Source organism: Pongo abelii, chromosome 17, assembly GCF_028885655.2.
Source record: "Pongo abelii isolate AG06213 chromosome 17, NHGRI_mPonAbe1-v2.0_pri, whole genome shotgun sequence".
NCBI classification, from domain to species: Eukaryota; Metazoa; Chordata; class Mammalia; order Primates; family Hominidae; genus Pongo; species Pongo abelii.
In genome coordinates this window covers 69704403-69732259 of record NC_072002.2, presented here as the reverse complement: position 1 = coordinate 69732259, position 27857 = coordinate 69704403, and the positions used below count along the sequence as shown (strand labels likewise).

At 38.2% G+C, this 27857-nt stretch overlaps 1 protein-coding gene across 3 annotated transcripts in view; it reads right to left on the bottom strand.

Moving 5' to 3' along the window:
* Positions 1-27857, bottom strand: part of RAB27B (RAB27B, member RAS oncogene family) — a 177313-nt gene that overhangs the window by 6018 nt on the left and 143438 nt on the right. For all 3 annotated transcript variants that reach the window (XM_054537983.2, XM_054537982.2, XM_002828236.5), the window contains 3 exons: positions 8795-8966; positions 7088-7173; positions 2024-2127 (listed from right to left, as the gene is read on the bottom strand). In XM_054537983.2, coding sequence (XP_054393958.1) covers positions 2024-2127; positions 7088-7173; positions 8795-8947 — 343 coding nt within the window. In that variant the 5' untranslated portion in view covers positions 8948-8966. The remainder of the gene's footprint in view (positions 1-2023; positions 2128-7087; positions 7174-8794; positions 8967-27857) is intronic.

Genomic DNA, 27857 nt, shown 5'->3' with positions numbered 1-27857 from the left:
ATAATCATGAATTATATATAAAATATGTTATCAATTTTGCATAATATGTAGTGATAAGAAATATATCTATTTTGAGCATCTACTCTGTTCCAGGCACTCACCCAGGTATGGCATATTGCATTCAAATAAAATGGAAAAGTCTACACTTTCATAAGAGCTTACATTCTCGTGGTAGAAAGCATCAAAAACACAAGCAAACCAAAAATACATCACATCAAGTCAAGTGATGGCTGGGACTGAATGAACTCTAAAGTGTGTTAAGGGGATAGAGTGATGAGTACTATTTCAGATGGGGTGGTCAGTCAAGAGACAAATAAGGTTTGGGTAAAACTTGAAGTGGGTGTAGAAGTGATATGGTTTGGATCTGTGCCTCACGTTGAAATATAATCCCCAGTGTGGGAGGTGGGGCCTAGTGGGAGGCAATTGGATCCTGGGGGAGTATTTCTCATGAATGGTCTAGCACCATCCCCTATTGCTGTTCTCATGATAGTGAGTTCTCATGAGGTCTGGTTACTTAGAAGTGTGCAGCACATCCCCCTTTGCTCACTTGCTGCTCCTGCCATGTCAGATGTGCCTGCTCCCCCTTCACCTTCCCCATGATTGTAAGTTTCCTGAGTCCTCCCCAGAAGCCAAGCAGATGCCAGCAACATGCTTCCCATACAGCCTGCAGAACTGTGAGCCAATTAAACCTCTTTTCTTTATAAATTACCCAGTCTCAGGAATTTCTTTACAGCAATGCAAGAATGAACTAACACAACAAGTAAACCAAAAAATACATAACACATTATCAGGTGAGGGTCATGACCTATAAAGAGTGTTGAGGGGATACAGAGTGATGAGTACTATTTTAGATGGAGTGGTCAGTCAAGAGATAAATAAAGTTTGGCCAGAACTTGAAGGGAATGAAGAAACTGGCACAGGGCTGTAAATGGGAGAAGAGAAAACAAGATAAAGGAAATGGCAAGCTTTTCATATTGGGAATAGCATGTGAGCCAGTTTGGCTGAAGGCTAGTGAGCGGGGCCCAAGTAAGAATTATGGAGGAAGCCCAGACATCATCACAGTGACCTTGTAGGTAAGTGAAGGACTCTGGATTTCATTCCGGATAAGATGGAAAGTTACAGAAGGAATTTGAGCAGGAAAATATCATGATCTAGTTTTTAAAAAATACAACTCTAGCTACAGATGGCCCAGACAAATCTGGAAATGATAAGAGCAGCCCCATAGGACGACTCAGCTGTCCTGCTACTTGTATATCCTGCTAGGATCAAAATTCTTATTTGTAATAAAAAATACAAATGAAATATGCCCTTTATTATGACATCAAGTAAAACATAAAGGAAAATTCCAATACTTCTCTCCTGTGTTGATGTATGTCAATATGACTTTAGTAATTGATTAGGCAACATTTCAATTTGTACTATATCGAAGTTTCCACAGGGGCTGGAGATTTGTATTTACATGGTTTCCTCACATTTGAACCCTTTTTTAAAAGAAAAATTCCCAAGCGAGCTGACTGACTGACACACTGTGCTGTGCCTCACCTTATCATCATGCGACTGGTCTGCTCTGGTTTCACGCCTAATTAACCCACTAGTGTTTAACACACCTTAAGTGCCAGTGTCCCCTCAGAAAATACTGCCGATTTTCCCTGTAATCTCTCCAGGTCAAATGTAGTAGCTCACTTAGTTTTAAGAAGTCCTTCAAGACTTACTGGAAAAGTGGAATTAATGGCCTTTCAATGACAATAATAAAGATCTTAAATACAAGTGGTGATAAAGCCACATAGGCTTCCTCTAAAAATATCAATTTTTAGATATTTAGAAAATACAATTCCAAGCTACCTAGGGTGGTCCACATAAAGGCCACCACTTCGAAGGTGACACAGTGGCACAGGCAACACTAAACTCATGACTTTGAAAGTTAATCTGTGGTACCCAATCTGGTTTCATCTTGCAAGACCAACAAGCACCTAGGGCAGTTGGGTCCCAAAGCGGCCAATGCACATTACTCAGTCCCACTTACTCATCCAGTTTCTGACATTTAAGAAGCTCTGTTGACTGGTGAGGTCAAACATTAATAAGAAGCCCATGGCGTCTCTGAAAAATGCAGTGGTGAGACTCCGGAACCTGCCGAGGAAACACAGTGGGTAGTTCTGAAAGTTAGTCCACATATCTTTGACAACAACACAAACAACAGTTTCCCTTTCAGGTATGAATTCTCCGTGACTGGCCCTTACGGAATATCTTAGGGAAGTGGGAACGTGGGCAGAGAAATTGCTGAAGAACCGAGAGAGAAGATTTGGTTGTAGATTTTTTTTTTTTTTAAGACCACTTCCTGGCTTTCTGATCTCACAGCACTTTACACACACAGTTTGTAACATTCAATCATGGATTTGCTTACACAGCTTCTTGGAATCTTTTTGGCTTATGGGCATTTTGTGGTCCACAATTAAAATGTAAAGCACTTTAGAGTGGGGACTTTAACTTATACTTTCCATCTTTCTTGTCTGTGCCCAGAAGAAAGCTTGGCACACAGTAGCCTGAAAATGAATGCCTGTGATGATATGAAGGAAACCACAACTTGTTAGCTACAGGAATTGGAATTCTTTTGTAAGGAAGAATATTGATGACAAAACTCTTTTCAAAAAGCACTGTTTGGGGGTAAAACTGAGCTTCAGGTTGGCGTCTAGGATTCACGAGGAAATGGAAGATGATTGGAGGACTGAGTGGGGGTCAGGACAGAAAAGAGACATAGTCATTGGGGAAAGAAGGAAAGAACTCTCATTTCTAATGAGGATTTTAGAGAATTTGCTCTTTTGTGTGCAATGCAAAGTTTTTCCCTGCCTGGTCAGCTTTCCATGCCCCCACCCCTGAACCCAGCCACCATCAACCATCTTTAGTGAAGTTAAAGATGTGCTGAGATTCACTTCAATATGAGCAATGGGCAAAACCAGAGACCACATATAGGGACCAGAGAAGGTTTTGAATTTGGCAATGGGTTTTTAGAAAGGCACATAACTTTGAACTAGAGATATCACTTCCTATCCTAAATGTTCTTCTAATTTTTGGTCTCCTATTTTAGCCTATTTGTAGATCCTTTTTGTTGGTTTCCTCAGAGGTCTATTCTTGACCCCTCTCACTCTATATACATTGACTGGATAATCTTATCCACTTCCCTGGCTCACTTGTAGCCTGTGTGTTGAGAAGCCCAAAATTAGAGATCTAGAGGTTCCCTGCCTTTCACATTAGATGCTTAATTACTTGTTGGATACTTCCACCTGGAGGAAACTCAGGCATCTCCAACTTCATACATCCAAAACCAAACTGGCCACTCTTCCTAATTTCTTTTTCTGTTTATGACATCACCATCCTTCTGGTTGCCACGATCCCTTCCTCCTTCACCTCATGTCTACAGTTAACACATACCTTTTCACCTTCTCATTTCTGGCCATCTACTCTGCCACTACTCTACTTCCAAACCCATTCTCTCTCACCTGGACAACTTCAACAGCTTTCTCATTAGGCTTCCTGTGTCCAGTTTTGTTTGGGACCCTACTCCTATCATCACTCCATTTCTTCCCATAGATTGTATCAATGCTCTACTAACAATATTTTAATGATTAGACATCACTCGTAAGCTAATGCACAAACTCCTTACAAAGCTGGCAAGGCTCTGGAGGAAGTGATCTTTGTTCATCTATCCAGCTTCAATCCCTTTGACTACCCACAGACATGCTGATCTTCTTTTAGTTCTTAGAAAGTTCACTCTGCTCCCCTGGGCTTTCACACATGCTGGTCTTTCTGTGGGTTACTTTGTCTTAGTGCTTCCTTTTCTTCCTACCCCTTCGTTGAGCCTGGATAGCACTCACTCATACATTGTGCATGAGCAAATACATAATGATATCAGAGGAAATATCACTTCCCCAAGGGGCCTTCCTAACACTGCATGTGGGCTATGGGCTCCTCCTGGTGGGCCTGCCTATGTCTTTGTTTTCCTGTTAGTATCCTAAGGCTCCACTGCAATTGTTTATTCATCCAAATTCTACCCTAGACTGTAAGCTCCAAGGGGAAGGGAGCTGTGTTTCTAACTTGCTATCCATCATATTTTCATGGCTCAGAACATGGTATTTGCTCACTAAATATTTGTGAAGTTAAACAGTGCAAGCGAAAGAAAGAAACAGTAAAAGATATACAATTATTAAATATTTTAAATGACTGCAACAGAGAATGATACTTTTCATACCAAAAGATGGGAGAAGAGATATTTTCATTGCTATTTATTTCCAAAGTAGGATTTGTTTGTAGGGCATCATCATGATCTAAAAATGTAGAGCAAAAATACCAAAAAAATTTATTCAATTTTTTCTTGTGGATTTGTTTCTACCACTCCTTGGAAGCCCACAGAGATTATAGTGCTTTGATTGAATAGTTCTCCCTCTTTGGAAACTAGCTGTACCCACAAAATTGTCTCCTACTCGACCATAATTGTGTCATGCCAGGAAAACTGCTCTTTGTTCTCTCCTTAAGTGTGTGTGTCTCATTTGAGGACAAAACTGTGTGTTATTCCCTCTCATTGCCCAGAGCGTATGACAAAGTTACTCAAAAACATGCTTGCCATAGTGATCTGATTAGGGCAAACAATTTCTCCTCCACAGCAGCATGGATAGGACATGCTTGTTCCAGAGCAGTGACAGACATCCTGCTCTATTCTATCCAGTATCTTTGATATCCCCCATTTCCCCCACGGGGAGACAAGTAATTCATTTCCAGCCTCCCCCACCCATCTCATTCTGTCTATTGAGTCAGCAGGGTGGAGGAACCAGTGAAACCATGTTCCAAAGAGTTAAAGAAACCAATGATGAACAGAAATTGAGTTTGCAGGATGGCAGATAAAGAAGGAAATAACTTGCTGAAACACTGAAACTCCGTCTGCTTATGAGATAAGAGAACTGGCTGAAATCGACTGGAACCAATATGGCCGACTGGAATCTGTACAGAATGAGCTTGCTAATGTCACAGCCTGAATTTCTACCACATGTTTCATACTAACTCCCCTTGAATTTCCACATGTGACCCCTGAGATAGAATGCAGGGATATGTGCCCATGTCCAAGGACTTTCCAGCCCTCCCCTTTAGAACCCACCCCTGCCACAACCTTTTCTAATAAAAATACTACTTCAAAAAGCCAGAACAAAAAGACAGATTTGAGCTTGACCCTCCTGTCTCCCTGCAAGTCGATTTGCAATAAAACCTTTCTTTTTCTCAAAATCCAGTGTCATAGTATTGGCTTCTAGCGCATTGAGCGATGAGCCCCTTTTGCTCCAGAACACTAGGATCATAGAAGAAACAGACCCCAAAGCCACATTATCACTCCTCCCCTTCACTGGGAATGAAGTCTGTGCCCTGTATCCTTTAAGTTTCCTTAAGGGCAACTTAAAGGAAGTTTTCCTTAAGGAAACTTAAAGGAAACTTAACTTCCTTTAAGGGCAACTTAAAGGAAGTTTTCCTTAAGAACAACTTAAAGGAAGTTTTCTCTTCCTTCTCATGATGTGACTTCTATCAATACCCATTATCTTACATGGATTGCACAGCCAGATGTCCTTAGGCACAGGGCTGAGGTGTGAGGCATTGTTTATCTTGTTGCTTAGTTACACCTTATATATACACAGAATGCAAAATTCTCAAGCGATGAATAACCCAAGTGTTCTGAAGGCTGCCCTGAGTATTCCCCATTTCCCCCATAGAGCAGCTGCCTTCAGGGGACAGACAGAGAAGGCTGCCATCATGCAAGGCTGACATATCATGTGCGAGGACATATGGGAACCACATTTTCTCATATTACTTCTTCAAAAATGAATTAAAGTGCTCTATAAAACATACATCTTTGTGACAACAAAACTGACATATGAACAGAGATTCTCGTGAGGAATGGCTTCAGAGGAACCAGCAGTGTTGAAGGGTGTGTGTAAATGGAATTCACAGTCAAAAAAGCTAACAGAGAGGGCCCAGCACCTCTCCTGGCGTTTACACTCGCTGAAAGCGAGAACGCTTTGGATGCATTTCAAAGACGGAAGTGTTTACAAGCATAAGCATTCTAAGACATACGATGCAGGATTTGGAGGTATGTGCCTTCTAAATATCCTCTCTGCCAATTTTTTGCCACTTTTAATTTAATCTAATATTGAAAAGCTTCATTAGCTTGGGGTCTTTTGCACTTTGAAATTTTGGATCCTTTTTTTTTTCATCTAACAATGGAATAGTACCTCCAGCTCTAAGGAATTAACACTACTGTCTACCGAGTATTAGCTTGGACACTGTACCAGAGACAATGCTGGAAAGCCAGGCAAGATCTCCACACCTGTAAAGATGACAATTTTGTTGGAGTGAGAAGGTCCCAAGTGAATCAGTGAACAACAGTTAAAAATACAAATAGAATGTTCATTTCATGACAAGGTGGCATATAATTATTTAGACCTTAAGAGTGAAATAACTGGTGTCTGCAGTAGTTCAGAGGAAAAGTGGGAGTTTGTTTCAGCTGGGATGTTCAGACAGGTTTCATAGAAGAGAGGAAATATGAGCTGGGCCTGGTACAAGGAGAGGATCAGAAAAAGTTGGAAGAGAGTAAAATATTCTGGCTGGAGGGAAATTGTTTATGATCAAAGTCTGAAAGGACAAAGCCAGTTGCATGGCATGGGACAAAGAGGCTGTGTTGAAATAACAGAAAGAGACAAGGAAGATCTTAACATCCTTTCTTCAACTCCCTCTTCAAGTAGCACTTATAACGGTGTTAATTTCAATTAAATTCTGGAGAACATTTTTTTTCTTCTAAAAAGTGCAAAGACAGTGCATAGCAAGAATCTTCAGAGAGATTTTTGAAAGTCTGATTTTTGAAATTCATACCAACTGCACAGTGCTACTGTGATTAATTAATTACAAATCATTTATTTTTATTTCTGGATACAAAGGTCTATTTTGAAACCAGCAGAAGAGTTGCATATTATTTTTTTTCAAGTTCACATACAGAATTCATTTTAAAGTAAGTTTTTCTAAGCTATGTGTAGCTACAAATAAAGCAATTTACTATTACCGCTCTTGTCCCGCAGTGTCCCAAAGCTGAAGATGCACTTTAAATGCTTTCCCTGAAGATCCATTTGGTCCTTGTGCATTATAAACCTGAAAGATACAATGTTCATTAGTTGAGGTTGCTTTAGACTTTGTCAACACTCAAATTCTTTGGGTTCACTCAGCATGTTTTTTCTCAATTACTATAATCAAAGTTCATAGTGCAGAATAAATATTTGCTTTATTTTTTTCCAGAATTATCACATGTACTCTCACTTTTAAATGTCAAGTGCAAGTATGATTTTCAACACAGTTTAGGCATATTGCAAACTTAAATTAGACACCTTCTGTCATTTCCTCATGAGGCAGCAAACATCAGATTTAGGACCCAAGTTCTAGGTTCAAATACAAACTCTTCATTTAACCTCTTAGAGTCTTATTTTCTTATCTCTAAATTGAGACCCATAACCCCTTCCTGATTTACAGAGTTACTTCAAACTGCAAACTTCAGTGAAATCACAGATGTTAAAGCATTTTTTTTTTAAACAGTAAAGTGCTTACAAATACCCAAATATCTTTTACTGTGAAATGGACTTTCAAAATGACTTAGCCATGAAATATGCACAGACTTTCTCAATAAGTTGACACAGGACATTTCAAGCCTTTCTTCACTAGTCATTTAGTCAAAGGCTATTTTTAGGTAAGTTTAATTTTTTTAAAAAAGTCTGGCCTTTCTATTGTTTAAGCAAAGCCTAAAATATTTAATATTTACTCAGTTCCTTAAGTATAGTTTAGTGAATACGTTTTAAAGGGAAAATTCTGCAAGGACATACGCCCAGATACTGGAAAGGAGAGAAGGCAGGAAAACCCTGAATGGGTTGTCAGGGAGTTTGCTAAGCCTACACAACCATGTATTGACTTTCAGATCAGGTCCAGCACATTATAAAAAACCGTGATTCAACTTCCCAGGCAATGGCTTCCAGTTACCATTTCTTTTGTTTTCTTTCCCAATTCTCAAGGAATGAGTAGATTTGTGACATCAACTGGAAGCCACAGCCATCTTGGCAATCAAGAACACCCAGGGTGGCAGTAAATCTGGCCTAGCTTCTGTGCCTATGCTACACATCTCACATGTCACAATATCCTTATTCCTGTCAATAGCGTCTAGCATGGGAGAAGGAAGTGGTTGTGATTCTCACTTAAACTCTCTTATCTTGGAAAATAGCATGATTGGTCTCACATTCTGTTCATAAGAAGTCAGTGATTGATGGCTGAGTCTACACATAAATAAAAATGCAGCAAGAGCTTACAAAGCTCATGTTCCAGATATTTGCCAATCATACTTTTAACTTCTTAAGAGTGTGTAAATGATCACTTGCTCTTATTGAGGACTTTAACTCAGATCAGAGTTAATGTTTTTAAATTCTAATAACTCAAGTTTTGAAAGATTTCTTAAGAATTTGTAGAAAACACACTATGCAAATCAGTAAAATATTGATTTGGGTTGCCTTGTACACTTTGGGAGACAAGAGAGAGTGCCACTTAATACTTTTCTAGGAAAATGTTATTTATAGTTGAAAAGTAGTAAATAATATTCGAAAATAAATTAAAATGACAGGTTATTAATTTCATGTGACAAAAGACAGACTCCAATGCAATAAACATAGCTTCTTGATTCTTATTTTATATAGGGGGATGAGTGACAAGGTTAGCAGTACAATTAAAAACTCACCACACGTTTTTCCCGAAAGTCTATTCCTACTGTAGTGATGAATTTGGGATTGAATTTATTATCTGTGTATCTATAAAGAAATGTTGTCTTCCCCACCCCTGAATCCCCGAGGGCCAGGAGTTTGATCAGATAATCATAGTCTCCATCGGTCATAGTGATGGTCTTGGTCGGTCTGTATAGGAGAGGGAAAACAAGTATGTTTTGATTAAAGTTGATTTTCCTTTGCTTTATATCAAAATATGACATAAATTTAATTTTCAGGGTTAAAAAGTTGAATACCTCTATTCTGCCATATTTGAAATTAACTTGATCAAAGCAGCTTTAGGGGTGAAGGCACATCTAATGTTTTACTCAATACAAATCTTTTTACCTCATATCACCTAATATGGAAAAATGTGCAAAATATCAATTGCCACAGTGCATTAGTCTGTTCTCATGCTGCTGTAAAGAACTGCCTGAGACTGGATAGTTTATAAAGGAATGAGGTTTGACTCACAGTTCCACATGGCTGGGGAGGCCTCAAGAAACTTACAATCATTGTGGAAGGAATCTCTTCACAGGGTGGCAGGAGACAGAATGAGAGCTGAGCAAAGGGGGAAGCCCCTTATAAAACCATCAGATCTTGTGAGAACTCACTATCATGAAAAAACATGAGCAGCATGAGGATAAATGCCACCAGGATTAAATTACCTCCCACTGGGTCCCTCCCATGAAACATGGGGATTATGGGAACCACAATTCAAGATGACATTTGGGTAGGGACACAGCCAAACCATATCACACAGCAATAGTAGAACTTAATGTAAAAAGTTATAGACTTGTGTTTTAAAACCAGTGCATTTGGGATTAGGAGGATGGTATTAGGAAGAGAAGAGAGTCACAGGGAACAGAAAACCCAGTCCAAGATGATGCAGATATCCTACAGAGAGACATCACTTATAGACAGATAATGGAATAAAAAAGGAGAGGGAAAAGTTTTACATCTATCCAAGCAGGATGAGCCTTCTATATAATCTGTAAACAAATTATTCCTTTTTAATTTAAAACATTTAACAACTGACATGACAAGTTTTAATCCTGTACTGGTAACACTGAGAATACCAGGACATGTATTTGAATGACGCAATTACCTACTTGGTGAAATCTCCACTCTTGAGTTGAGCAAAATAATTTACTGCTTGGTACAACTTTCTGAATCATGGGCTATATTAATTGAAATGGGTTTGTCATATCTCATGTAAAGGAAGGCCTATGAAGATTTTTCTAGAATGCAAAGTTTTATCTCAGTATTATGTGACAGGGAGGAAGACTTCCCCACCTCTGAAGATCCAGAAAACACTGTATTCTTTAAGCATTCTGGGGTAATTAAAATTAAATTTCAACAACAGCCTATTCTATGGGCATGATATGTTAGGCTTTGTGTCCCCACCCAAATCTCATCTTGAATTTTAATCCCCATAATCCCCACATGTCAAGGGAGACCAGGTGGAGGTAATTGAATCATGGGAGTGGTCTCCCCCATGCTGTTCTCATGATAGTGAGTGAGTTCTCATGAGATCTGATGGTTTTATAAGGGGCTCTTCTCCCTTCGCTCTCTCTCTCTCTCCTGCTGCCTTGTGAAGAAGGTGACTAGCTTTCCCTTCACCTTCCACCACGATTGTAAGTTTCCTGAAGCCTCCCCAGCCACGCTGAACTGTGAGTCAATTAAACCTCTTTCCTTTATAAATTACCTAGTCTTGGGCAGTTCTCTACAGCAGTATGAAAATGGACTAACAGAGGACATATCTAAAATCATTAGCTAATTCTAATAACTTTTTATGTGTAAAAAATTGGTACATGTACAGGTACAAAAAATTAAAACAATTTTTTTTGTTTTTATATTGTTACTTTAGTCACCAATCAAAACTGAAACCTTTTATGTCTTTGGGTAAATAATGATGCAGAATAGAATGAGGTATTCATCAAATAATCCAGTATCATTATATCATTTGGAATATTTGCATTGCTTTACATTATACTTTATTATGAATGTATGTTTCTTTCATGAATTAATGCTTTTTGAGGTAGGATGTTTTTAAAGCTGCAAATTCATACTTTTGCTCTAAAGCTTTCCTGCCATATAACACACTTTCTTCACTAGTAGAGCTCTCTGGATGGATTTTTGCTGACCACGGATGTTCTCGTTTTAAAAAAAAAAAAAAAAAAAAAAAAAAAAAGATCTAGACAAAGAATAATCATTTCCCAGGAAGAGATCCATAGCACCCATCAAGACCAGTCTTCCTTAATAAAAGGATACACATGTCTCAATTATTGCCATGAAGTATACACATGTCTCAATTATTCCAACATAGACATTGGAAAATGTCTATATTGTGTGACTGCCTAGAATGAACTGGTTTCTCAGATTCTCCAAAAAAAATTTGTTTCTGGAGAAGACAGGATCTCACTCTGTCGTCTAGGCTAAAGTGCAGTGGCATGATCAGGGCTCACTGCAGCATCGACCTTCCCTGGCTTAGGTGATCCTCCCAACTCAGCCTTCCTGGTAGCTGGGACTACAAACATGCGCCTCCACACCTGGTTATTTTTGTGTGTATTTTTTGTATAAATGGGGTTTTGCTATGTTGCCCCGGCTGGTTTCAAACTCCTGGGCTCAAGCAAATCACCCTTTTCAGCTTCCCAAAGTGCTGGGATTACAGACATGAGCCACCACGCCCAGCCAGGTAAAATATTTTACCAGGACTGTATCATTGAATATGTTGCTGCTCTTATTCTTAGTTGCTGCTCTTAGTCAACCCAAATGGATAGCCAGAGGAGCTTTCTGCTGTAGTATGATTTCCCCCCACACTTAAGGTCTGTTATCACCATCACTCTACCTTTTTCCCTCTTCCCCTAAACTTACTCATGTAAAACTATTTTGGAGGGTGATGTTTGTCATTTCACTAGTAGAATTGGATGAAACTGTTAATTTTCAGAAAAAACAAAGTGCTTAAATTTATTATAAGATATTAGTAACTAAAGCCAAATTCTTCCCTAGGCAAAAGCCTTAATTTTTTGAGCAGAGTTTTTGTGGTGGGGGTGTGAAATTGAAGACACTGGATTCCGTGGCCCCCAGAAAAAATGAAAAGAATAGAGTCAATAAGACACATCTACATACTTTAAAATTTTGCTTAAAGCTAACTGTTTTTTTTTTTTTTTTTTTTAGCAAATGTGTGTGTATGCATGGGTGACAGTCTCAAGAAATGCTAAGTCATGAGCAAATCTAGTTAAATGTCTTCAGTACATAGTGTCAGGCCCAAAGATGAAAATTTTAAAAATGGAAGTTCTAGTCTAGCTTCTGACAAGGTCTGAATTTACTTAAAAGTGAAATAAGGATCTGAGAAAATACAACATAATTTTGCAAGGTAGAATGATTAATTGATAAATGAGTCAAATCTTGGTTGTGTTTTTAATTCAAACAAAACAGTGTCTTCATGGACTGCAGTGATCCAAGAAGACTGCAGAGGAAGGAAAATTTGCATTTAACCTTATAGCATGGAGGGGAATTAGACATGAGGAGAGGAGATACAGGACCATGGCATGGGAGATTACTTCCCACTTGTAGAATGAGACTATTACCACTTGCCAACTACACGACCTATCATGTTTTCCTGATTGGCAGCCAGACTGTTCTCTGTCTTTTGTACATAAATCTGCCTGGGGCAATAATGGTGCCACCTCCCAGTCAAAGTCTAATCCAGAGTGAACAATCCAGGCTAACACAAATCATTTCCACTGTGGCCCACATTGCCTCTTTTCTATAAGCGAAGGGTGCTGGACACTTTGTGACATTTAACACAAATTCCACCTGAAATGAATGCAAAGCTTGGCACTGTGGAAAAATCTTTATTTTTCCAATAGGCTATTTGACTATTATTCCAATAGGCTATTAAGCTAGGTATGAGATAGTTCACTTCTAAGCTCCTTTCAAAAATGAATTTTATTTCTTATTTTTTATATCACTACTCTCCTTTCTCACTCTATGTCTATCTCTGTCAACACACACACACACACACACACACATACAGGATTTGGCTCAACTCCTCTTTTTATTATTACGTGATTTTTTTTGAGTCCTAAAATCATATAGCCTCAATATTCTATTGTTGGTTGTTGGCATGGCAAATACAACACCATAAAAAAAAGCCTTGGCAAATTTTCCTAGAACTGGGCTAAAAAAAATGATGTGGGAAGGATCAAAAGGCTGACAAGTTTAACAGTATTGTTTATTCCTGCACAATGACTGATGGTCTTGCTGGTTCTTGGTTCTGTGGATATAAAAGGGAAGAAAAGGCCAGAAGACTGCAGGGTTTCAGGAAATGCATCTCACTTAGTCCTTATCGTGGTGTCACAAGCTGTACCACAAGAACCAGAAGGACTTTTAGACACAGACAAGCCCTTCATGGGAAGGCAAGGGGCTAAAAAGAGTAGGGAAAAGAACTGAAATGTATCACACCCATGAGGCTCTGTTTAATGAAGAGTCGTAAAGGTAAAAAGGAATTCAAGTAATCAGGTGGTCTAGCCCCTCAGTTTTTGGATGAGAAGTCATACACAGAGAAAGACAATCCAAGATTATTATTATAATTTGAAATACAAATTGTGTTAAAAACAAAGTAGGAATATTTTTATTTTATATGGAAAGGGAATTTTATCCTGGATATATGCAGAAACAGAATTTCCATAGCTAGAATATCTCAAATGAAGTTGCTCATGGATTCACTCTTCCCCACTCTCTCAGCTCCCGCTATTTTTGTTTAATGTAAGTTCCATTAGCACTGAAATCTTTTTTGATCTCTTTTGTCTACTGCTGGATCCACACAGCTCAGCTCAGTGGCTGCCATATAGAAGGATCTCCATACATATTTGTTGAGTGTATAAATTTATTTAAGCTATCTTCAGCCATGCAAATGTCATGATTAATGAAATTAATCTCATGAGCCATTTGTGAAAGTGGTGTCCATCCAAGTGCAAGGACTTGGATTCTCCCTTCTTATCAGTGAGGTAAGTATTTAGATTAAAGACTCACTGTAGTGCTTTCCAGGTCTGGCTTCCTGAGTTCATTTTTCTTTTCTTTTTTTTTCTTTTTTTTTTTTTTAAGACAGAGTTTCACTCTTGTTGCCCAGGCTGGAGTGCAATGGCGCCATCTCAGCTCACCGCAACCTCCACCTCCCGAGTTAAAGCCATTCTCCTGTCTCAGCCTCCTGAGTAGGTGGGATTACAGGCATGCACCACCATGCCTGGCTAATTTTGCATTTTTAGTAGAGATGGGGTTTCTCCATTTTGGTCAGGCTGGTCTCGAACTCCTAACCTCAGGTGATCCGCCCGCCTCGGCCTCCCAAAGTGCTGGGATTATAGGCATGAGCCACTGTGCCTGGCCCCTGAGTTCATTTTTCTATCTTAAGTTTGCACAAGAGTACAAAACCTTCTCAAAATAGAATATATATTCAGAGGAATAGTTTCAAATGACATGAGAAAAGGCAAAGCACAGAGAAACTGCACTTGAAAGTAAAATTTGTGCTAGCAGAGAACACATAAAGCTGTCAGTTGAATAGGTCAGGACTCAGAGAACTGGGCTCCTCCGTATAAGCATCCATTTGCCATCTAACATACCCTCATCACCACCTCTTACTTGCATGGCATTTTGCATGGCTCTGAGGATATACTCCTTGCTCGCCAGTGGGGAGCTTGGCAAATGCTACAGTTGCTGTAGCATTTGTGTGTTGATGGCTACTCCACATTTGGAATTACCCACACAAACTTTGGTGCTCTTTGCCAGTCTACTGGATAACAGTCTCAAGAATGCCTTGACAAGCTATGAACCTGTGACTTTAACGTATTAAATTAACAGAAACCAACTTAATGTTTCTTTTTTTTTTTTTTTTTTTGAGACGGAGTCTTGCTCTGTTGCCCAGGCTGGAGTGCAGTGGCCCAATCAAGGCTCACTGCAGGCTCTGCCTCCCAGGTTCATGCCATTCTCCTGCCTCAGTCTCCCAAGTAGTTGGGACTACAGGTGCCCGCCACCACGCCTGGCTAATTTTTTGTATTTTTAGTAGAGACGGAGTTTCACAGTGTTAGCCAGGATGGTCTCGATCTCCTGACCTCGTGATCCTCCTGCCTCGGCAACTTAGTATTCTTAAGACACTTTGGAAAGCTCAAAATAGTAGGCAGATAAGGTATCAGCGATATTTCTTTGCATTCCATGTACAGAGTTTCAGTAAAATAAAGCTGTCAAGCACAAGATAAGCAGATGTTTTATATTTCCTCATTTATCTTTGTTGGATTGGGTTATGTCAGGCTTTAGTAGGTACATTTTCAGATCTGGAACTCTCACAGCAAGCACTTCACTGTCTGAATGATAGCCTCAGGGTGGTTCCCACTAATTGACTATGAAATATTCGTTCCCGTAACCACATTTATGTCCTGAAGGTTAGAATTAAACTATGGGTGGCTAAAGTACTCTAAGGACCTGCAGACTACCAACAAAACAGAAGGCACATTTCTGAGGGAAGGGGAAGTTTCTTTAGTGTATTCTTTTAGCATTTTGTTCTATTAGGAAAGCAGTTAATTTTTATTTCAACTCTTCTTAAAGACTATTTAGAATTAATTGATGAATGCCCATATGAAAAGTTTCAGATCAAATTGCAAATATAAATTAACATCAGCCAAAAAATTACTTTTTCTCTAAATAACATATTTGCCTTTGGCTTAGTTTAGTTGCATCTTTTGAAACTATATGAATATTCTTTCACTTTTTATTGTGGAAAATTTCAAACATATACTAAATTTGAGAGAATAGTATAATCAATCACTCAGCTTCTAAATTATCAATATACGGCCATTCTTCTTTCATCTGCCCTATAACTCTCCACCTACCAGATTATTTTGAAGCAAATGTCAGACATCATAATGTTTTTTCATAAATAATTCAATACATATCTGTAGAATAAGATCTCTCAACCTTACCACAATTGGCATGGTGTGTATCTATACAGAAGGTTCTTAAGTTGGCTTTTTAAGAATCAGATAGGTCTGAAATCATGTGTTAATGATGTTTTAACCTATATTTCACTTACAACAAATCAAAGTCAAATATGTTTTCATATGTTTAATGGTTTTTCAATTTATTATTTTGAATTTTCTAGATGTACAATCATATCCTTTCTTAATAGAGCTTTAGGTCTTCCTCTCAAATTCTTATGCTTCTATTTGTTTTTTCTTATCCACTTTCACTGGCCAATACCTCTATTATAAAATTAAAGAGTAGCAGTGGGGATTAGACTTCTTTGTTTCTGATTTTAATTGAAAATTTTTTTAGTGTTTTCCCATTAAGCAACATGCTGGCTGCTTTTAACATGAGTAGATATTAAATTTGTCGATTGCACTTTCTTCCTCTATTGAGATGATCTTCTGATTTTTCTCCTTAGCTGGATTTTAATAGATTTCCTTATGTAGAATCATCTTTACATTTCTGAAATAAATTTTACTTGTTCATGATGTATCATTTTTAATGTGCTGTTGGGTTCTGTTTCTTATATTTTATCTAATTTTAAAAATTGGTATTCATAAGTAAAATTTGTCTTGTTTTTGAAACAATCTTTGGTTTTGACCTTTGCATTATATTAACTTCATAGAATATAAAATGTTTCCATCATTTCTGTGCTCTGAAATAGTTCATGTATTCTTGGGATTATCTGATTTTTAAATGTTAGAAAGAAATTCTATGTAAAACCACGTTGTCCTGGTGATTTTGTCTGGGACTGTTTTCTGAATTATCTTCTGTATTCTTTGGTAATTGGTCCATTTAATCCTGTTTTTTCTTAGGTCAATTTTGTAAAGCTGAAGTGTTATAGAATGTTAACCATTTCATCTAGGAATTCAAATATACTTACATGGAGTTGTACAAACTATTTTCATGTGATTTTTTAAATTCCCTCTGTTTTGATACTTATTTCCTACTTGACATTTTTAATTCTATATATTTGAACCTATTTGTGGAAGGCTTTGGAAAACAAAGCAACAGTGTTATTTCTTCAAGAGTTTATTTTTATTAATAATATAGCTTAGGTTATTAATCCTATTTTCTACCACCATTCACTTTTCACTTAGAATGTCCTCTTCAGCACTGCTCTATCTTCTAAATTTAATCACACCCACAATTCTGCTGTCCATGAGTTCTTGCACTTCTCCAGTTTTACTCCAGTTTCTATACACCCACTAAAAGACAAGTGCTGTGGGGTCAATTTCTAGTGAACCTTCAAAATCTGGACATGAATTTGCTAAAACCCAAATTTGCTCAAGGAACATTCTTGCTGGGAACTCTGATGCTTGTCAATAATGTTTTATAATCGGTGTTGGGAAAGGACTTTTCCATGATCTAAGACATTTTGCCTGAATTGAATGTGTTTTTAAATCACTGTTTACTAATATTGATCCATTCAGATCAACGCTTGTTATGCATTTCCCTGCTACAAATGACTACAACTCAGCAGGACCCAAACCAGCACAAAGCTATTTTGTTCCCAGGTGCAGAACAATATTGACAGATACTCCAAATGGATTCCATCTGAGAACAACATGAAAGCAAAGAGCTAGTATTATCCCTGAAGCTCACATATATCCATGGATAGAAAGTGAATCCCTAATTAATATATCCTTTAAAACACTGTTTTGCAGACAAGACCCAAATCTCAGCGTTAGTTAAAACAATTTAGGCTTTTGTCTTCAGATGAGAAAATGATCAGGAGGAACAAAATAGTACTACACAAATTTGCTGTTTCAGATTCAGAGAAGCCTTTGTGAGGGCTTGTGTTTATGGGCTATAAGTAATTGAGAAACATTTTTAAATGCTGATAGCCTAAAATAACTCTTAATAAAAACAGAGAGTTTAGTTCGTGACCAGCCTGGCCAACATGGTGAAACCCCGTCTCTACTAAGAATGCAAAAATTAGCCAGGCGTGGTGGCACATGTCTGTAATCTCAGCTACTTGGGAGGCTGAGGCAGGAGAATCACTTGAACCCGGGAGGCAGAGGAGGTTGCAGTGAGCTGAGGTCACCCCATTGTACTCCAGCCTGGGCAATAAGAGAGAATCTCTGTCTCAAAAAACAAACAAACAACAACAACAAAAACAAACAGTTTAGAATGTCACATACAACAATAAACAGAGTTTAGAATGTCACATCCTTCTTGGAAACATAAATGATAAATGTGTGCAACACCAAAGTGTGCCCAAGGTTATGCTGAGGGCTAAGTGTACTAGGCCTTTCTTGAATTGCTATAAAGAAATATCTGAGACTGGGTACTTTACAAAGAAAAAAGGTTTAATTCACTCACGGTTCTGCAGGCTTTACAGGAAGCATGGTGCTGGCATTTGTTTGGCTTCTGGGGAGGCCTCAGGAAGATTACAATCATAGTGGAAGGCAAAAGGGGAGCAGATACATCATATGGCAAAAGCAGGAGCAAGCGAGAGAGCTAAAGTGAGGGGGGAGGTGCCACACACTTTTAAATGACACAGCCAAGGTTCCTGACTGGGCCTTAGAAGTAGAACACCCCACTTAATTAGTTCAAGCTGGTGGCCAGAATAAGGATTTAGAGGCATCTCCCCCACTTAGAATCTCTCCCACTTTTATTTTAATAAAATAAGAACTAATCTTGTGCGAACACACTCACTATCACAAAGACAGCACCAAGCCATGAGGGAACCAACCCTGTGACTCAAACACCTCCCAGCAGACCTCACCTCCAGCATTGGAAAACACATTTCAACATGAGATTTGGATGGGGACAAATCTCCAAACTATATCACTAGGTGTGTGTGCAGTTCCATGGGAAGCCACCAGTTTCTTTGGTAAGTCATTTGCACTACTGAGGTTTGAGGTGGTGAGAGAGGCAGGCAAGTTCTCACTTTTCTCATGGATTCCTATTGAATCTTGTTTCCCCCACTTCATGTCCATCTTTCTTTGCTGCCCCTGGTTCTGCTAACTTCAGGTTCATAAGACATAAAAGCACCAGGTGGCTGGGCATGGTGGCTCACGCCTGTAATCCTAGCATTTTGGGAGGCCGAGGCAGGCCAATCATGAGGTCAGGAGTTTGAGACCAGCCTGACCAACATGGTGAAACCCCGTCTCTACTAAAAATACAAAAATTAGCTGGGCCTGGTGGCACGCGCCTGTAATCCCAGCTACTCAGGAGGCTGAGGCAGAAGAATCGCTTGAACCCAGGAGGCAGAAGTTGCAGTGAGCCGAGATAGTGTCACTGCACTCCGTTCTGGGCAACAGAGCGAGACTCTATCTCAGAAAAAAAAAAAAAGAAAAGAAAAGAAAGCACCAGGCTTACAAAGATATGCCCAGCCAGCTCCTACGATTGCATAAGGTCTAATCTGATTAATAATGCTATTGTTCAGTACCACTCTGCAATGGGAACAGCACAGCCAAGGTTGTTGGCTGCACATTAGCAGTAGAACACCACACCTAATTGGCTCAATCTGGTGGCCAGAGATAAGAATTTAGAGGTACCTCTCACACTTAGCATCTCTCCCACTTTTATTTTAATAAAACAAAGACTTATTTTAACCAAAAACTCATTTTTGGTTATTTTGGTTAAAATAGGTTTTTAAACTTAAACCAAAGAAAGTGGGCTCCTCACTTCCTGCTCTTTCCTTTAAAGAGACTGTTCAGGCATTTGCCCAATACTTTAGTGTGACCCACAACCTACTCCTTATATACATTAGTTGCCACGTGCTACTTGCTCTTCTTGTTCTCTGACTCTTCATTCCTGCCTTGTGTGACTAGGGGATGAAGGACTGTTTCACTGACTCATCGCACCCTCCCTGACCAGGATCTGTACATAAAAACCTTTGAACTTGTTTCCCGTTATGGTGGTGCCTTGAATTGGTGTCTTCCATCTAAAACACGAGGAGCTGCCCCACATCGGGTTTTCTCCAAGACACCGAGGAGAAAAAATGGTTTGGCTCCCAGTGCCAGAATGATGGTCAGTCAGGCATAAACTGGACACAGGTCAGACAAGAGCCACAAGAGTGTCTGTCAGTATAAGCATTACCTGTTTGAGGGACCCCTGCCCTCCCCTCCCCTCCCCGTCACAGGTAGGACAACTAGGCATCTGGCTGTCTGCCAGGTAAAAGAAGGATCCCTGCTGGGCGCAGTGGGTCACGCCAGTAATCCCAGTACTTTGGGAGGCCGAAGCAGGCGGATCACCTGAGGTCAGGAGTTTGAGACCAGCCTGGGCAACATGGTAAAACCCCGTCTCTACTGGAAACACAGAAAAATTAGCCGGGTGTGGTGGCACATGCCTGTAATCCCAGCTACTAGGAGGGTGAGGCAGGAGAGTCGCTTGAAACCAGGAAGCGGAGGTTGCAGTGAGAAGATATCGCGCCATTGCATTCCAGCCTGGGCTACAGAGGGAGACTCCGTCTTGGAGCGCGGGGTGCGGGGGGCGGGGACGGGGAGGCCGGGAAGAGAAGGATCCCACCAGGATCCCCTGAGAGTCACACTGTAAACACCCAAGTCCAGCTGCCCTTCATTTCCCTTTAGGACGGTGTTGCTAGCAGGTCTGGGATTGGAACCCTAATTTAGCTGGGGGCTCTCAAAACACACTCATAGTGATTCTGGTTTTTTTTGTTTTTGATAAAACTCTCACTGATAAAACTTTCCAGAATGCTGATAATACAGCATGAGGTATCTGTCTTTATTTTTTAAAGTTTAGAAAATTAAAGCATAGCTACTGTTACAGCTAGGATAGGGCCATGGACTGAGCTGCTATTTCAAATCTGATATGCTGCATAACTTACTTCCAACCTATAAATTCCAGTTTTGAAAGACAGCCATATAATTACCATATGAAGGTATCCTGCTTATATATATGCTGATAACCAGCTGAGAGGGTCTTTCAGTGAATTGGCGTATAGTTGAAGTGTTTATTGCATATTCAATTTCAGTATTTCTATATCCACTGAAACACAGTTATGAACATTTAACATTAACTTATTTAACTCTAAGGTGTAGTTTTGGCATTTTCCTCCAAATTCTTCAAAAGAAGACCTGTGGATGCTAACTTGTCTTAAAATCAAATAGCAAATGGATCAAAGAACTTTTGCTTCGTATCCACGTATCAACCTTCAGCTCACATTGATGACAAGGAAGGGAAAAGTTTGGCTCCTTGTTCAATTTACAGCCTATTAAGCCAAAGGAAGAATAACTCTTTCATGGTTTGGAATAGGGCACCTTCAGAGATTACTCTTAAGTTAAAGGCCTCATGAAATCCATAAAGGGTAACTGGAAACTTCATAGATAGTTCTTTACAACATTATGGTATAGAATTTTATGGTTATTTCCTCAGACAGGTATACTTGGCAATTCTTATGTACCAACTAACATAATTTCCACATAAATCTAATAAGTTTTTATCAAACAAAGCAAATAGTGACTATGAAGAGAAAAAGGCCACAGACACACACACGCACACACACACAAAAGGTTATTGCAGTAAAATTAACAAAAAAATAAAAAATTAGAAAGGAATATTTGAGGCAACTCAAATGATAGTAGAATAATGATAAAATGTGCCTGATGTATTTGTATGTATTTAATCATAAATATACTTAATCATATATAATACATATTTAATCAGGTACTGTTCTATCACTATTCCATTATCATCTGAGTCTATTATCATTTAGTCTAAGCACTAAACACTAATAATTAACACATTTAGTCTTTAAAACAATGTCACAACACTACACATTTAATTTAATCCCTCTCAAAATCTAGTTGCCTTTTCACAAAAATCACAAGCTGATCCTAAAATTCATATGAAAATGAAAGGGACAGAATAGCCAAAATGATCTTGACTGAAAAATAATAAAGTTGGAGGACTTATACTTCTCAATTTCAAAACTTACTGCAAAGTTACAGTAATCAAGAGAGTGTAGCACAGGCATAAGGATAGACAAATAGATCAATGGAAGACAACTGGGAGTCTAGAAATAAACTCTTAAATTTACGGTCAGTTGTGACAAGGATGGCAGGACAAATAAATGGGAAAAAGAATAGTCCTTTCAACAAAGAAGCTTTTATAGAAAAATTATCTTAAATGGATCACAGACCTAAATATAAGAGCTAAAACCATGAAATTCTTAGAAGAAAATATAGGAGTAAGTTTTCATAACTCTGGATTAGGTAATGATTTCTTAGACTCAAAAAAGAAAAAAAAACAGATAAATTAAAAACTTTTGTGCTTCAATAGACACCAAGAAAAAGAGGAAAATACAACCCGTAGGCTGGGTGAAAATACCTGCAAATCATATATCTGATAAGGAACTTATATCCAAGGCTACATAAAGAACTCTTATAGCTCGATAAAAAGACAAATAACCAAACTTTAAAAATGAGCAAAGGCTTTGAAGAGATATCTTCTCAAACACTACATATAAATGGCATGTGAAAAGAAGACAAAACAGCATTAGTTATTAGAAAAGTATGAGTCAAAACTGCAATGAGATACCGCTTTACACCCACAAGGATGGGTATAAAGAGATGGACAGTAACAAGTGTTGGTGAGGATGTGGAAAGTTGTAACCCTCCTATATTGCTGGTGGGAATGTAAATGGAGCAGCCACTTTGGAAAACAGTTTGGCAATTCTCCAAAAATTTAAACATAGATGTAATGCATGATCCAATAATTCCACTTCTGGGTCTAGACACAAAAGAAATGAAAACATATATTCACTCAAAGATTTGTACATGAATGCTCATAGCAGCATTATTCATAATAGCCCCAAATTATAAACAAACCAAATGTCCATCCACTGAATGTGTAAACAAAATGTGGCATGTATGTACAATTCAATGTTATTCTCCATAGAAAGGAATGAAGTGCTTATGCATGCAACAACATGGATAAACCCTGAAAACGTTATGTTAAAGTAACAAAATCAGAAGCAAAAGGCCAAATATTTTATGATTCTATTCATATGAAATACCCAGAATAGATAAATCCATATAGACATAATGTATATGCACTTTTGCCAGTGGCTGGTGAGAGGAAGATTGGGGAATGACTGCCAATGGATATGGGTCTCTGTGGGGGAAGGGTGAACGTGTTCTGGATTTAAATAGTAATGGTGGCACAACTTTGTGCATATTCTAAAAAAAACAGTGAACTGTACTCTTTAAAATGGTAGATTGTATGATACATGAATTATATTTCAATAAAGCTGTTATTTAAAACCACAACAAGGTAAGAATATTATATTTTCTCTTACAATAATTTTTCAGGCGTAGCTCCACAATGTTTGTTTGCATTGTAATTACTTACTGGTAAGTATCATGCATATTCAAACAATATGAAACCCTCCTGAAACCAAATGGAAATTGCCTATAGAATACATTTTATCTATAGGCCATAAAATACATTTCTTTCAAAAATTAGAAAGGAATATTTGAGACAACTCAAATGATAATAGAAAATGATACAATAAGGCCTGATATAGATGCATATATTCAATCATATATACCTTTAATTATCTATATATTTAATCATATATTATATATACTTAATCAGGCACTGTTTTATCATTATTCTATTATCATCTGAGTCTATTATCATTTAGTCTAAGCACCAAACACTAATGATTAACACATTTAATCTTTAAAACAATGCCACAACACTACACATTCAACTTATTCCTCCTCAAAATCTAGTTGCCTTTTTGCAAAAATCACAAGCTGATCTTAAAAACTCATATGGAAATGAAAGGGACACAGAATAGCCAAAACAACCTTGACTAAAAAATAATTCTCACAAATAATTTCTCACAAATAATTTATTATTTATAAAAATGTTTGTTATTTGACAAAGTTCCAACAGCCAATCTTCTGTGCACATGTGCTCACAGATCAGGACTGAATAATTGAAAATCACTGAGAAACAGCAGGGCAGGTTGGTGATCCAGGCACCGCCAAGCAATACTGGATCAGAACTGGAGTGTGTATATAATGCAGTGGGTCCCACGCTGGGGATCATCAGTATTCCCTCTGAAGTTTACAAATACCAACTCGAGGGACTTTCTGGATAAGCTGAAACAGAGTGTCTTCAGGCAGGTCTTGGACCAGCGGAAGCTTAAGCATTCCAGTAGGAATCAACAGAAGAGCAGCCAGGTCTGAAAACCATTTTTCTCCATCCTCATCCTTCACCTTGAGACATGTCTAGAGGGCACTATTCCAGAATCTTGAGACTCTGTAAACCCCTTCAGCACCCAATTCCAGTGCAGAAAACCCATTGGTCAAGAAAGGAGCCCATTTATCTATTAATAATTTGATCCTGTGGCAGTTTAGAGTGATTTCTCCTTACTGATGGCTATCAGCAAAGCTTGGCACATAGCTTGCGGATTTCTCCTTCTGCTGAAAACTGTTATAAATGTCCTTAATGTGCTTTCCCCACTACATACGATTTTGTTCCCTCACAAATTCTAAATTTCCCTGAAAATTAGGAGTAGCCCCCAAAATATTATAATTTTACTCACTCAAAACAGATGCACTGAGATGTTATATAAATGTTTGGATTAAATAAACTCACTTCAAGAATTTTTGGAAAGACTTATCATTTGATTTCAAAAATTTTTCTGCTTGTCTTCTTAAGTTGGTTGCATGACTCAGTTTTTCTAAGGGAATCATGCTTTTTTTTTTTTCTTTAAATGCTTTCCTAGATCCTTTCTGCCAGGACTCCAGCTAGGGAACAAGAAAAATAAATGTAAATTGCTTGAAATTCTGTAAAGCTGTATATTGAAAGAATCTTTCACATATGTCTCTTCTAAGACTGAAAACACTTGTGATGAGATGAAGCAGAACGAATGTCCATTGAGCAGACTAGGAAATACACACAAAGAGGCCAATGCCTTCCCTGAGATCAGTCACCAAGACAGAAAAATGGGTTTTCCTAACTCAGTGGTTCTCAAACTTAGCTGCTTTAAAAACTCCCCAGTGCCCAGGCCATAAACCAATTTAAGTATTGTAAATCTGAATTCTGATATGACAAAAGCATGTATACCTTTTAACACTCTCCCTAATGATTCCAACATGTAGCCAGGGTTAAGAAGCACTGCCCTACCTCTTAGCCCAGAAACTCTTCACTGCCAATTAATGATTCCTAAGTCTCACTCTACAGCTACTAGAAGAGTAGACCACACTCATAAAGACATATCTTTTTGTAGGACAGTGCTTAGTTAGGAAGATGATTCCTTTCCCACCATAGGCACCTGATTCAATGGGCTAACCAGCACCAGTCACAGCATGATTCACTGCCCTTATCATGAAAATGATATGCTACCCTCAGTGAAGCAGATAATCCATTCTGTAGAGTTATGTGATATATGAAAGGATATTAAATTTATATATGCAAATTGAAGTTTCTACTCCTAAACAATGTCTCCATAGAGAAAAAGATTTGGTTTTAAATTAAAGATATGGCTTGTTTAATAAAATGATTTACTAAGTTTTCTGACATTTGCCTATTACTTGCAAATTGGGTTCATTTTCTAGCTGCCTGCTGCTTTGAGGAAGTCGTGCCAAAGTTCCACTGCTTTGCTTTATTATCTAAGAAAGGGCAAACTAATCAAAATATCTGCCCACAAGTTCTGCCTCCCTGAGATGTGGGGAAGTTGAATTAGATAGCATCTATGAGTTCATAGGCAAATATCTATGAAAATAAGATATGTCATTTTATTAAAAATTTCTCACTTAAATATAATTCTAGATAACTCACAGAGCCATGTGATTCCAAGGAAAAGCCAAGATCTCTTTAGAAAAAGAATGTTGGCTATTCATTTTTTTAGTGGATATTTTACAAGAAGCATTTTATGAATTTAATAAATACTGGAAAATGGAGATTATATCTACAGAGTATGGAATTAGTCCAAAGAAGGTACTTGTTTGTTTCACCAGGCTCTTTCTACCCTACATAGAGGCCTATAGAAATAAAAATCTCTGACTTGGAACTTTCCTTCTGTGATGTGAATGATTTGAAGCTGAACAGAATATAAGGAAGGCAATTACATATGATTCTTAACTCTTATGTGATTGGGGAAAATGTTTCTTCATCCGCTAACTTATTTGGAATGAGTTCTACCTCAGAAAATCTAGGGCTCTAAATCTGACAGAGGAGTTCAGAGGAGAGAGGAAAAACTCATAAAGGGATGTTTGGTGGGGTGGGCAGAAATAATCAGGAGGGCTTCATGGAGGAGATGAGATGAGAGCTGGAGTTTGATAGGGAAAGGAGAGAGGGAGAGCTGGAATGAGAAGAGTGGTGGTCCTGGAGGTAGAATGTGCCTGAGTGTCATTGGTTACAGGAGATTCGGCTTAGATAGAAGCAGAAGCTTCTGGGGGCCATGGCAGATGAGGAGGGTTCCGAAGGGTCATTGTTGTCGATGGTATAATGGAAAGAGGCAGGCACTGGAATCCACAGCCCTGAGTTTAGAAGCTCAATTTTAGCCATTTACCAACTACAGGAAAAAGTACTTAACCCTTGATTCTTAGGATGTTTAACTGCAGTCGTGAGTATGTAACATAGCTGGCTCCCTGCCTTGAAGAGGAATTCACCATGAATTCCTCTCCACTCTTGACATGCCAAGAAATAGGGAACCACAAAACCCTTTTGACAAATACCCAATGTAACAAAAACACAAAACAATTAATCAATTATTATAGGCTACTTACTAAACTAATTGAAGTCACCAACTTCATCAGAACAAAGGTGGTATAGAAATCCCAAGGGAAAGGCATGGCTGAGTTTTTAAAATCTGGTTTTACTTCTGCTTCACAAAGCCCTAGATTATTTCACTAGATGATTTCAGCCACTTCATCCCCTACTGGAGCTCTGATTAAAAATACAATATGTCAACAATGACTAATTACAGCTTTAATAAGTCTATTGTTTACTTCTTGGCAGTAACCTAATTGATTGACCATGTTTCAAACTCACCTAGCGTTGTCAGATATAAAACATTTATAATTTTGTCTTTGTCGAGTTTCACTCCCCAGCTGTTACTAGTGAGAAAAGTCATCATTAGCACAAAGACATTTACAGCTATGACCACCTTTCCTTCTGTTTGGTGCATTTTAATAGAACAGAGCAGAAGGCAGATTCTTGGTGCCTCATTCAGAGCCTGCTAAGGTTCTGACAACGGAGGGTGCCATTCCCAATTCTACAATATTCTTTAGCTTTCAAATAGGTGATTTTTCTTTTTTTTTTTTGGTTAATTGAAATTTTTGGCTGACAAAAGTCATGAAATATTTGAAAGTGGATGGTTTGATGAAATTACACTTATAAAAAGGTTGCTACTTAGAATTTTGCATTATACTTTTGCTCAACTTTTCATTAAATTGGGACAGGGACCTTCATATGGAAACATATCCTGTTGACTACTCATATTCACAGTGACTGTTCTTCCTGAAAAAGAATCACAAATTCAGCAATAAAAAAAAATAAACATCAAGAATTATAGTTCTTACAAACTAAGATTTGTTATAAGACAGTTGTTATGAAATAGCTTTGCCTGTATTTTCCAGATTTGATCTAAAAGGAAAGTTTATGGCACTCAGAAAGGACACAGACTGGGGTGTGTTACATCTCATCTCTGCAAAGTCACCGACCTGAAGCCTACTCCTGGCCAGGAAAAAATATGACAATTTCCATTAAAAAGTGATATGTTAGTTTCTCATATTTTTGAACAAAAGGACACATATAACTTACTACATTAAGTCAAACACTAAAAGGTAAATGTTAACATTTTAGTGGAAAAAAGATCACAAAAAGCTGTCATTCACAAAGAATAGATTTGCTGTATCTGACACTTCCAGTTTATTGATGGTCCAGTCTCAAAGAAATTCTTGGGAATCATTCTACTCCTCCAGTGTTGGAGAATGCTCTTCCTAACTCGTTTCTGTTAATTTTTAAAAAGGAAAATCCAAATCCAAATTTTATTGTGTAAGTTTCTAAAAACCTAAACTGCAAGCAGTG